At 39.6% G+C, this 12728-nt stretch overlaps 1 protein-coding gene across 1 annotated transcript in view; it reads left to right on the top strand.

Moving 5' to 3' along the window:
- The window catches only part of PHKA2 (phosphorylase kinase regulatory subunit alpha 2), a 44200-nt gene that overhangs the window by 7855 nt on the left and 23617 nt on the right, over positions 1-12728 (top strand). Inside the window, exons 5-15 of the mRNA XM_059494054.1 lie at positions 438-520; positions 1132-1212; positions 2229-2327; positions 2643-2789; positions 3015-3068; positions 3638-3760; positions 6050-6145; positions 7514-7621; positions 8317-8395; positions 9790-9924; positions 11714-11823. Of these exons, the coding sequence (XP_059350037.1) occupies positions 438-520; positions 1132-1212; positions 2229-2327; positions 2643-2789; positions 3015-3068; positions 3638-3760; positions 6050-6145; positions 7514-7621; positions 8317-8395; positions 9790-9924; positions 11714-11823 (1115 nt within the window). The remainder of the gene's footprint in view (positions 1-437; positions 521-1131; positions 1213-2228; positions 2328-2642; positions 2790-3014; positions 3069-3637; positions 3761-6049; positions 6146-7513; positions 7622-8316; positions 8396-9789; positions 9925-11713; positions 11824-12728) is intronic.

Raw genomic sequence — 12728 nt, 5'->3', positions numbered from 1 at the left:
CATGTTTTTCTGTCCTTGAAGCCCCTTGCAATTGATCCCTGCAGAGCAGGCACCTGGTTGTCTTGAAGGTTCCTAGGTAGAGCACTGAGCAGGCAGAGGGCTGGGGAGCTGCAGGGATTGATATGCATTGTTCTGGAGAGCCAGAGCTGGCTCAGGTGCCTTTTTACCCATGGTCTGAGTGTCACCCTCACAGTTTTGCTTGGTCTTTCGTTGGTTTTTGGTTGATCTTTGAAACACTATATTGGTGGGGTTTGAAGTATTTTGTGAGCAGCAAGTATTGAGGCTTGCTGCCTGACCTTTGTAAATCAGTATGAGTTTTTCCTTTGATTTCAGTGGGCAGGGGTTGGAAGCAAATAAACAAAAGCATGAAACTCACTGAAGAGTAGCTATTGCAGTTCTGATACAATGTAATTATTCTCTTTGCTTCTTTTGATCAGGGCTACGTATTATCTTCACCCTTGATGAGGTTACCTTTATCCAGAATCTTGTTTTTTACATAGAAGCTGCCTACAAAGTTGCTGTAAGTAGTTATTTATATGTAAATGATCTGAACACTGCTCAAGTGTGGGTGGAAAATTATTTATTGCTGGAGAAGTTAAATAGGGACTTGTTTTTTCCACAAGAGGATATCAGAACCTGTCAGGACTTTACAATGCAACCAGCATCTTTGGAGATATTGGGAGGGCTGTGGAGGATTTACTGCTGTGTGGGTGAGGTATACTTGTTCTATGATAGTAATAGGGGGTTTTATTGATAATTAGTAATATTTCCTGATGTCTAATTATAAGTCTTCTAGGCCTTTCTGGAAAGGGTAAGTTGTTAGCAAACCAAGTTGAAGGGACATGGAGAGAAACATGCACAGGAGGGATAAAGAGCTTTGTGTCTTCTGTGAAGGCAGTGATTTGTGATTGTACATATGACCTTGCTGGGGTGGATTTTTATGTGCTTCTTTTCAAACATGAGGAGAGTCTCTTTTGAGACTTGGAGCCCCTTTTTTCTTTTCTTTTTTTCTTTTTTTTTAAGGGAAATAATAAACTAATTTAATGTAGGGGTGGGGATTTGTTGTGGGAGAGGGAGCAAAAGGTTGCTTTTGTATATAATCATGCCATTTTTTTCTTGATGGTATTGCAGGATTATGGAATTTGGGAACGTGGTGATAAGACAAACCAAGGAATCCCTGAACTAAACGCGAGCTCCGTGGGAATGGCCAAAGTGAGAATGTCTTCCTGACACCTCCTTCATGGCTGCTGTGTTGTGCTTGAGGGCTCTGACAAACCTGATGGCTTCCTTTGTATGGTCTTCTTGGCCACTGCAATAGTTAGTTGATTGCATAAGAACTTTTGTTTAGTTGTAAGTATTTTTTAGATACTGGCTCTCATTGAAGGACCTCAGCACAGTTGTTCCAGGCATTGCCAGAAGGGTACCAGATTAATTAAACCATGAATCTGACTCAGATTCAGTGAGATGCAATCTTATAAAGTGGCCTCTTCTTTTCTTTCACTCCTCCTTCATTCTTCAGCCTCAATGTCATATGTGTTGTCATGATAAGACCAAGTCAGATGTAAATTCAAAAAAACAGCAGAATATCGGTTTAAGAAATTTTCTACAAATATTTAAAGAGAAAAATAAATGAAGATATACTTAGAAGAAAGTGGATATTTCTGGTTCCCTCATAGCACAAGGTCACAGAGATACTAAATGAAGCTCAGAAGGCCATAAATGTAAATGTGCAATTGACAACTACCTCATTACATGGTGTCTGAAGGACAGATAGAAGACAAATATCATCAAGGTTAAAGGTGTATTTGCATTTCAGCAGGATTTGTAAGATTTTGTGTGCACTGCAAGAGGGAGAGGCTGCTGGTCTTGGCCCCACACTGATACAGGAGGCTATTTTGAAATACAGGGCAGGACAAGCATTTTTTACTGAGTACGTCAGTGTTTAGATAATGTCTCTCTGGAAACACAGCTCCCATTTTTTTTGCATTGCCTTTAAATTGTAGGAAGGATCACCAGTACATCAATGCTCTATCCTACTAATTGAAAACCAGAAATAATTACTTTTTCTAAAATATTGCCAAGCTTCCCTTTAAAGATGAAAAAAGTGTTGGTGGGGCAAACTGCTGTCTTATGTAATTTCTTTCAGAGGTTAAGTACAGGTGCTAGGGTATATACTTGGTTTAAAAGGTATTTATTGATTTTGAGTTGTGGTTTGGTTTTCTTTGAAGGCTGCTTTGGAGGCAATTGATGAACTAGATCTTTTTGGAGCTCATGGAGGACACAAATCAGTGATTCATGTTCTTCCTGATGAAGTGGAACACTGTCAGGTAAAAATTAGTCTGCTCTTTGCTTTACTAGGGGAAAACCTAACACCCTCTCCCCTTTGTTTTTAAATTAAATGTTGATTAACTGAGCCAAAATGTAACATAATAAGGATGCCTTCAGGCTATGCTGCTGATCCTGTTTCTCATAGATCATATGAAACTGAATAGGATGAAGCATTCTCATTCTAACTCAGTTAAAAATAACTGCACAGACTTCTCTGTCAGTTTGGGAATAGTGTAGTCTCATTTGCATTTGACATAGCTTTTGAAGTAGGCAAATTGTTTTACATCCCTCTCTCCTTTTCTTGTTTTGCTCAGTCTATTCTGTACTCCATGTTGCCAAGGGCATCCACATCCAAGGAGATAGATGCTGGCCTTCTGTCTATTATTTCTTATCCAGCTTTTGCAGTGGAGGATGTAAACCTTGTTAATGTAACCAAGAGTGAAATCATATCCAAATTGCAGGTAAGGATTTACTTCATTTTTATTTTCCAAAAAGAGAAGCAGAACCTCTTGCTAAACCAAAAATCCTAATTAAACAAGGGTTACCAGGTTGGTTCATCTGTGCATGAAGAGAGGGAGGAAGATCCCTAAGTGACCCATAAAACTCAGCACACACCTTTATGCTGACCTTAGTCTGTGAGGAAGAAGTGTATGGGAAATTTCCTGTAATGTTTTCTGTTTTTGCAGGGCCGCTATGGCTGCTGTCGCTTTCTCAGAGATGGTTACAAGACACCCAGAGAGGTACTTCTGATGTATATTTATGATGTATATTTTCAGTAATTCTTCACATGGAAAGAATTGTATCTCTTCTTTATAGACATTTTTTTTTATTTATATGAAGGGGTGAAGATCTCCATCACTGCTAAGACATGTTAGTGAATTTGGGGGTAATCCAGGTATCCACCCTGGAAAGGACACATATTTGAGGGAGACTAGGGGTTTAAAAAACAGTTATTAAGGACAGAACTTAATTCATAATTCTGTTAGAAATTAACCATTAGATATGCTTATGATGTCTAAGATGAAGTGGTATCTCTGAAACATCCCAAAATATCTTTGAACTGAGGCAGAGCCACAATCATTTGGGAGACACTTAGATCCTGAGACTAGAAAGGATGGATTTGTCTAGAGAACCATTAAATGAATCTGAGAGTGAATGTGACAAGAAGTCAAGAGACTGCATGGAAACTATTTCTGGTGGGTTTATTGGTTTCTGTGCTATAATTTATATAAAATAGGCTGCCATTATGATTGGAATATAAGTGACTAAATTAGCACTGTGACTAAATGAGTGTGGTTGAATTTTTTAGGATCCAAGCAGGCTGCACTATGATCCTGCTGAGCTCAAGCTCTTTGAGAATATTGAATGTGAGTGGCCAGTATTCTGGACATACTTCCTAATTGATGGAATATTTAATGAGGACAAAATCCAGGTGAGGAAAGGAGAAATTGCTTTCAAATTGCAAAACCATTTACCTACAGTATTTTGTAACTTTGTTCCATGTTTGTTTTGGGTATTATTTAGATACACCATTAGCAGAGAGGAATAGTCTTCAGCCAGTTTCACCTTCCTGGGTAGTTCATGACATGGTAGAGGCAGCAGGGTTGTGCACACTGGGGCCTGGTTGCCCTCTCCATACCAGGTTGAATGGCTCTGTTAGCTGGGGTGGTAAAACTGGACTAAACAGAGTTTATTTGCCTAGTTTTGTCTTATCACCAACCTTGATGCCCCTTTCTCAATGACTTCAGGATGAGGCAAGCTTCTTTTTCCCCAACCTCTATGGCTTGGCTGCTGAGAACAAGATTTCTAGTACTTTCAGTCTTTTTGTACATTCTGAGAGATTTGGGATTGTTTTATGTGGGGCAATTTCATTTTCACTAGTTCCCAAAGTCACTTCATGCCATTACTGTGCCAGATATGCAGTGGTCAGTAGACCTAAATTGATTGTAGCCCTCCAAAGATTATGGGGCACCTGGGGAGTATTGGTGATTTTAAAGAGCAGCAAGTAATCAGACATTCATACCAGAACTTCTGCAGATTGCTAGCTTGAAAGAAATTTAAAATGTATGTGATTTAAAATTGCCTGGCATGCAGAGAGATAGGAGGTTGCTGAGCTCCTTTAAAAACTGAAATGTCATCAGAAACTATTCAGAGAATTACAGACAAAAAAGCCCTCTTTCTGTATCAGTTGGTGCAAATCAAGTGAAATTCCTTCCACACTAGACACAAAATGTTTTCCTGAACACAGTAAAAGTAGTCTGATGAAGAGAGAAATGGCATTATTTCATGAGGGGGAAAATCAGAAAGTTTACAGAAACTTCAGTCCTGTCAATAAAATACCACTTCCTGAAGCAGGCTCCAGACCTTAGTTGGATTATCTGGGACAGTATGTACCTGGTTGTTTGGTTTTTTTTGGTGTGCAGATGGACTGTTCTAGGGCATGGTCAGGGCAATTGCTCCCAGTCTCCACTGTTCAAACAGAGTTGAATGAGTCACTGAGACACTCAGGTGAGTGTCTAGTCCCCAGTTACTGCTGCAAACAAATGGTTTTGCTAGAAAAATAAGCACCCTGAGGACTCAAAAAAGTGGAGTGAGACAGGATACTAAAATGTCAGTGTATGTGAACCTGTGAGTACCATACTTTGAGTGATCCACTTCACTCAGGAATAGCAGCAAATAGGATTTCTGAGGCAGGTGCTGTTAGTGCTTGAAAAGTTTCCCTCTAAGTATACATCAGAGTCTTTTTCCCTGTAACTTATTGAAAGTATGGTGAGATAGAGTGTTCAAATTGTAGATATGAGCAAAGGCCTCCATGCCAAAGTAAGCAAATGCTGAGGTAGCTGTGATCCCATGGGAAGTTTGAACTAGAGAGAGAAGAGTGATGAAGGCCCTTTGCACCAGGGAAAGAAGAAGGCTTCTGTTCTCAGAGATGAAGATGAAGATGATCTCAGAGATAAAGAGAACCTTTGCTCTTGAACAGCTCATCCTTAAAATAATACCCCATAAGTTGACATGGCCCATAAACACAGCTGTTGGAAAAGCTGTGAAAAATGGGAGGGATTTCATGATTGCAGATTTCTGGGCAGCTGCTCTTTGTGGAAATAAAATGCCACAAGAGAACTGTTTTCTTGTGGAGAAGCCTCCATAAATGGACAAGAGGAACTCCTCTCCCTAAGTGAACTGAAGAAAGACTCTTTTAGAAGTGATAAACTGACTGAATTGGTTCTGTACATTGTTAGCATGAAAAAAAGTTTTAGGGGGGAGAAGTGTTCTAAAGGTTTTATTCTGTTTCTTATTATTCTTTCTTTTAGTTACTGTTAATAAAGTTTACTTTATTCGCTTTTAAAGTTTTGAGCTTGCTTTGCCTTCCTCCTAATCCTGTCTCACAGCAGGAGATGAATAAGTATATTCTAATGGTGTACTGGTGTTTGGCCAGCACTAGACCCACCACACTTCTCAGTAGGAATATATTGGAAGTTTTGTAGCAATGTGTTACAGTTTGAAGACAAGTGTTCATGTTTCTGATAACACTGAGATGCTGGAAGAGTCTCTGATAATTTAAACCCTGTTCTTCCATCAGCAAGTCATGATTCCTCCACCCCTTTTTTTCTCTTTTAAATATATTAACTTTCAGTTTAAAAGTACTGCTGAAAAGTACTTTATTGTTTCAGTTTTGCTGACTGTAATGTGAGTTCTCACACTGTTTTAAAAATAATTTCAGGTACAAGAGTACAGAGAGGCTCTGGAAGGAATACTTATTAGAGAGAAGAATGGATTAGTGCTAATGCCTGAACTGTATGCAGTCCCTCCAGAAAAGGTATTGTGAAAATGCAGTGTCCACTTCAGTATGCAAAGTAGAGAGAGCAAGAGGAATGTCAGTCTCATAGTTTTTCTGTGTCTGATGAATTTAAACCAACAATAAAAAAGACTATTGCACATTATTTTAAAAAGTAAGAGACTTCTCACAACTCCTGCTGAGAAATGGTAAACTTTAGGCTTCCAAATGGTCACACTTTTCACTTGTAAATTTGATTGTCTGTGGAAATATCACAGCAGGTTTAAAATTTTACGTCTTTAGAGCAAGACACATATTTAAGAAGTGTTGATACTAGCTTAGGAACTGAAGCTCAAAGAAGAAATAAAGCATAGATTGTCCTACCTGTCTAATCTATTGATTGCCTGTGCTGCCCTTTTCCAGAGCATGTACGGGAGCCAGGTTTCAAATGGATTAGGGTTTGGGCTGGGATTTTGGTTTGGGCATTTTCTTTTCCCCCACCTTTGCTGTTACTGTTTATCTCATTCTCCCATTATGACAGAGAAATTCAGATGAGCTTATGTGCTCTTCCATGCTATTTGCCTTTGTATCCCTCCCTGCCAACTTCTTCTCCCACTCCAGACTTCTCAGCCCTCACTCACTAAGGGTGTGGAGCCTCCTGGGTTGGTCTGAGTTGCTCAGCTGATGCCTTGCTCGCAGATCTGAGGTGGAAACTGAATTGCCTTCCTAGTGGGAACAAGCGTGTAAGAGTCCAGAGCCTTCTTGTGAATTTTGATATGATGACAATGATCTGAAAAACATGCCACATCAACAGGGTAGATTTTCTCTGTCTGTAAAAGAAATACGAAATGGCTGCCTGAAGATGTAATCTGGGAGGGTTTTTGCCCTGCCCTCAATAGATCTGTATACTGCAAAACTAAGGCAGTTTTTCTAAATTAGTAAGTCTACTCCTAATTCTTCTACTGACCATCATTGCTAACACAGGAAAGGTGGAATAATCTTCATATTGGAAAGCACCTTTGCTTCAGAAAGCTGGGTAGACATGAGTGAATTTAAAGTGTCATCTTGGAAGGGGTTGGAAAGCAGACACCAGTTACCTATGCTCAGCCCAGAGGGAAGGCAGCAAAGGCATGGTGAGAAGCAAGTGGAAGAGCTAATACCAAAGCTATAATTGCATGCACAGTCCCCATTCATCCTCCAGCTCTGAAGGGTGGGAAGAGGTACAAAAAGGAACTGTAGTTCTTGTCCCTGAAATTGTATAGCCTTAGGAGTGAAACCATTACATCTCTATGTCAGTAGTAAGGGCAGTTGAAAGGGTTGATGTTAGGTTATATGTCTGCAAATACTTACATATTATTCTTTGTTCTTCACAACTTTAGGGTAATTTCGTGCTTATGTATTTGTTTTTAGGTGGACGAGGAGTATGAAAATCCTCACTCGGTGGATCGTGTCCCAGTGGGAAAGTTGCCCCATCTTTGGGGCCAATCATTGTATGTCCTGAGCTGCCTGTTAGCAGAGGTAATTATTGCTTGCATAGTAGATAAACTTCTATTGCATTTTGTTTGAGATGGCTTGGGCTTTAAGTATAGTTTGGCTGGCAGGTAGAGGCCAGTGTCTTTTACAGTAGAAACATGTAAACATGTACATGAACCATGAAAGCTCTAAGCTTTCAGGACTTATTTTTTTTTTAATATAGCTAAGCAATTGTCTAATTGCTTCTAATCAAGCTGAGTAAGTTGTCCTATGGTCTGGAATTCACTTAGAATAGAGAAATATGCCCAAGCTGACTTGCTGATTTGGCTGTTCCAGAGCCAGGATTTTGGGCCATTTCAGCTTTACTAGGCTATTCCTTGCTCTATGTGTCTACTAGTCAGACACATTAAAGTCAGACTAGATAAAAGAAGCACAAATATCTTAGTGGAGCTACAAAAAAATCACTTTCCTGGTAAAATTATGTAAGTTGCTGTAACTCTGAAATAGGAATTCTGAATGCAGATTGTGTCAGCCACAACCATTTTCTTGTTGTTCCAAAAAATATTGCAGCCATTGTTTTTATTGCATGTCCTACTTTGTGGACAGGGTAGACAAACCAGGCTTTAAGTCTTGCTGTCCTGAAAAAATATGAAAATTGGTTAGGATTTATTCTATATGTCAGAAGCCTTTGGCTTAAATTCTGTTTCCTTACTTTTTTCTTTCTTTTGCATTTGTTCTAGGGATTTCTTGCTGCAGGTGAAATTGATCCCTTAAACAGGAGATTTTCCACAGGATTTAAACCTGATGTTGTGGTACAAGGTGAGGGAATTTCTGTGAACATTCTGTGTGAATTTAATTATGTGGTGGCAAAGTCCCTGTGTACAGGAGAGATGAAAGATGTGTTTAAAAATAATGTGCAGTTTTTTTGCATGGGACATAGATGCTTTGATGACACTGTGAGAAGGAGAAAGAGTTTGTTTGCCTAGCTGCCTTTTTCCAGGAAGGAAGATGAGGTTTAAGGCACTTAAAAAAAATTTGTTAAAATTTTAAGGCTTGTCTGGAATTGGAGAGTGGCAAACTTAATCTTGTAGTGAAACAGAAAATCTTGGCAGCTTCTAGAGAGAGGAAGCAGGACTGACAGGAGATGGATTGGGTTAGTCAGGTTTCATGTAGCCCATTTACAGAGGAACCAGAGAACACTGAGTGAGGAGCATCCCTGTACACAGAGTGACCTTAAACAGGGAGTGTACAGGGGGTGACCTTAAACCAGAAATTAAGTAGAGAGCAAACACCAGCAGATCAGGTCTTAAAGACTTTTCCAGTGCCTGGACCACGCTGAAAGAGCAACCAGCTCATTTATCAGGAGCAGCCTTTGTCAAGGATCCTGTGACCTGGGCTGGTGCTTGTTTACCCCCTGTTGGTGCCTCATGGGAGTAGCATTTCATTATTCCCAAGTGCTTAATTTCCAATAGAAATAAAAGTGCTTGCTTATTTTTAGCATTCTTTGGCCAGTATTCACAATACAGAGAAGAATTATTAGTCCCAAATCAATAAGCCACTTATCATGGGCAAAACCTGAAGTGGGACAAGAGATGGGTTCTGAGCCTGGATTGTAAATTCCTCTATTAGGGAATTTTTTTCCTCCCTACCTCTGCCATTTTGTGTCCTCTGAAATATGTATTGCTGTACAAGTGACAGCACCTGTTCCCCAGTGACTTGGCTGCATTGTTATAGGGTGCTGTGTTAAAAAAACAAAGATTTTAAAGTCATCTTTCCCTTTGTTCTGTGGGGGGGAAAGCACTTAAAGAGACTCTCTTCTAAAAGATACTGTGTGATCCAAACTAGTGGTACTCAAAGAAATCAGAAGCAACTGATTAAGTCTCCAGGAACCTGCTTTAACCTCAGCTTTGACCCTGCTTTGAGTAGGAGGTCTGAGTAGACACCTCAAAGGACTCTTCTTGCCCTTCTGACCAACACTGTTGTCCAAAGTGGACAGGAATGGCAAGAAATACTGAGAAACAGAGAATAAAAATCTGTCAGGTGCCCTATTACAATCCTTTTTGATTTCATGAATCCATAAATTAAGAAAAAAGTGAGGTCTTCATGCCTTTTTGGTTAGCTAAATGCATTTGTTGAGAGGTGACAGTAGAGACAGTCAGTTAAAAAGAGTAGAACATTGGTTTTTACTTGTGTTTTTGTTTTCTGTTACACAGTAACTGTTTTGGCAGAATCTAATCAAATTAAGAATCTGTTGCAAGACCGTGGAATCAATGTTCAGAGCATTGCTGACATCCATCCACTCAGGGTGCAGCCAGCTCGCATCCTCAGCAACCTCTACACCATGCTGGGTAAGTATTTCAATGTGGAAGCCTCTGTGCTGCCAGACAAGGTGTTTTTTTAAGAAGCTTAACCAACTTATAACTTCTGTCTTAAATTAGGGACTCAAAGAGGTGGGAAAATTACCTCATTAGAAATGGCAAAGAAAATACAAGTTTCCCTGTGCCCTTGGAGTTAGACAAAAACTGACTCTTCATTTGTCCTCCAGAAACTACTTCCACAGAGAAACTGGTTTTTGAAAAAATGCCTGGTAAAACACAGAGGAAAAAATCAAGTATTTTTCCTTTGAGAAGTCATTTGAGTCTGGAAACTGGGCAGTATGATTTTCATCTTCTGAGCAGGCAGTCTGGGAAGTTTTCTGCTCCAAATAAGGGAAGCTGTGCTGCTATCAGAGCATCTTTGGGCTGTCAGGTTTTTGCTAAATTTCCTTCCAGCCTGGAGCTAAGCTGCTGAAGCTCTCTGTCTCTGTTGCAAACCCAGAAGCCTTTAGAGCTTTTCTAAACAAGATTTTAAATACATTCCAGTTCCTCAGCAGTGGCTCTCAAGTCCTGTTTTCCTCAGAGCCTGAACTGACTTAAATAAATGCTCCAAAGCTCTGACTGGTTCTAGTTGTTAAGTCTATTTATAACTTTATAACTTATTCTTGATAATCCTTGATGGAATTATTTGGGTCTTGGTGGAAAGTTTGTTACATGTATTCCTAATTTAACTCAGTTTTACTTCCTCAGGCATGCCAGCAACTCATGATTTAAAACTGTGGATACTGCTATAAAATAAAATTGAGGTGGGGTGACTCAGCACTGGTAGATTCCTTTGCTGTCTGGACAAGGGGAGCTGTATCCTGCTTCTCTGGCAGTCTGGAGCATGTTCCCATGGCAATTTGGTTACAGATAATGCTGAGGCTGCTCATGGGGTGAACACTTTTTGTTGTGGTGGTTTTTGTTTGTGAGCTTGGTTTTTTTTTTGTTTTAACAGGGAGCTTTTTAAGGAATCATTCAAAGTAATGGGGCCTCCAGATAAATTTCAGAAAGTATGCCTTTTACACAGAGAAGCTTCTGTGAAAGAATCTAGCTCTTAATCTCAAAGTTCTTCTAAAAAAATGAAACATTTGCAGGGTTTTGCTGAAGCTTACATTTATTTTATTATCATCCATAATATCTGTCTTTCACTAGTGCAGGAGTGTGAGTAGGATGATTTGATACATTGTTTTTAACAGTGACTTCCTTGGGAATGTTCACGGTAGTATTTTTTCAGGCCGTGGTTGTTTGTTCTTGTCAGAAAGATTCGAGAGAGCTCCTGGCTGCTGGTGCAAAGGTTGGAGTGTGGATCATTGCTAATAAGCTCTACTGAGAAAAGTGAAGCTTACTGAAGCCTGATGAAAATCTTTTGTTGTTTTTAGATGTACCTTGTGTGTTGATTTAGCCTGCAGACATGAGTTTTTAAGGCCCTATATCTGAAAACACTGGAATTTCTGGGTTATGTTGGTAGCTTTGTTTTTTGTAATATCACATCTTCATCTTCTTGGTGGGGAAGCTTTGGGTGCTGAGCAATTACTGTAATTATAAGACCATATCCATGGCCGGTGAAGCCAAAATTTTAATTTTTAATCAGGCCTTTGAAGGACTCTGGTTATATTGCTGCTTGCTACAAAACCAGTTTGTAGCTTGTAGCCTCACACTCTGTTACTGGTTTTCTGCCTTACTGGTATTAGTGGAGTAAATTTCCTGTCTAAAGGGGTTATTTTGGAAAACAACACAGGAGATGTTAGCTGAGATTCTTTCCTTTCCCTTTCCTTTCCAGGCCGGAACAAGAACCTGAAGTTAAGTGGCCGACCACACCGGCACATAGGGGTGTTGGGCACCTCCAAGCTCTACGTGATAAGAAATCAAATATTTGCTTTTACCCCTCAGGTAAGCATGTAAAGCTGGCAGGAAAATCCCTCCTTTCTTAATGGTGAATCATTAGTGAAGCACTTTGCTTTTCCCTGCTGTCACTGTACCTTAGGTGGAACAGGGCTGAAACAGCAGATGGGCTTTACTTTGTTGGGTTTTTAAGAGCATGGGATGATCAGCATGGTAGAACTGCTGATAAATCTCTTTTCAGTCATACAGAGTCTGGTTTCTTTGGCTTCTGGCTTAGGAGAACACAGTAAATCAATAGTGCAGAGTTGTTACTGATCTCTGCCCACACCAACATTCTAATCAGTGAAAGAGTTTCTGCAGAAATACATCACTTAATATATCTTTCTACCAATTGCTTTGATGAAAAATTTAGTACCACATAAGTGTGCCAAATACTGTAACCCCTAGGAAGTGAAGGTGTGATCTTTTCATTATGTTGTTGAAGGGGTAGTAATGCTGAGAAATGGATGTTGTGGGTTTTTTTCTCTTTAGTGCATTTTTTCAACGTTGCTGAAAGTTTGGATCCTCATAGAATCAATGCCTCCTATTGATACATTTAATGAAATGCAACACACTTACTTCAATAGAATTATTCCAGCAGTTGGTACTAGATGGCCAGGGAGTCCCCTGCTCCAAGCCTGTACAACTGATGCAGGATAAAGAATGCATCCACCCTTCTAAACTGATGTTTGACTAATGAAGTCTTTAAACTCCAGCTGAAGGCATTCAGTGGACTCTGTGAAAGGCTTTTGTACTGCTTCATAATGTCCAAAGAAGTCAGATTTACTGCAAAAAATGTAGATCCTTTCTCATTCTTCCCCATGTCAGTTGATCACAGCTTTATAAAATGTTAGTTGTTGTGTTACTTCCCTGTACCAATTTTTACTTTTGCAAATAAGGGACAAATTCCTTAG

The sequence above is a fragment of the Ammospiza nelsoni genome, chromosome 2 (assembly GCF_027579445.1).
Source record: "Ammospiza nelsoni isolate bAmmNel1 chromosome 2, bAmmNel1.pri, whole genome shotgun sequence".
Classification (NCBI taxonomy): Eukaryota; Metazoa; Chordata; class Aves; order Passeriformes; family Passerellidae; genus Ammospiza; species Ammospiza nelsoni.
The sequence above is the reverse complement of the archived record's forward strand: the minus strand, read 5'-3'. Positions and strand labels throughout refer to the sequence as shown.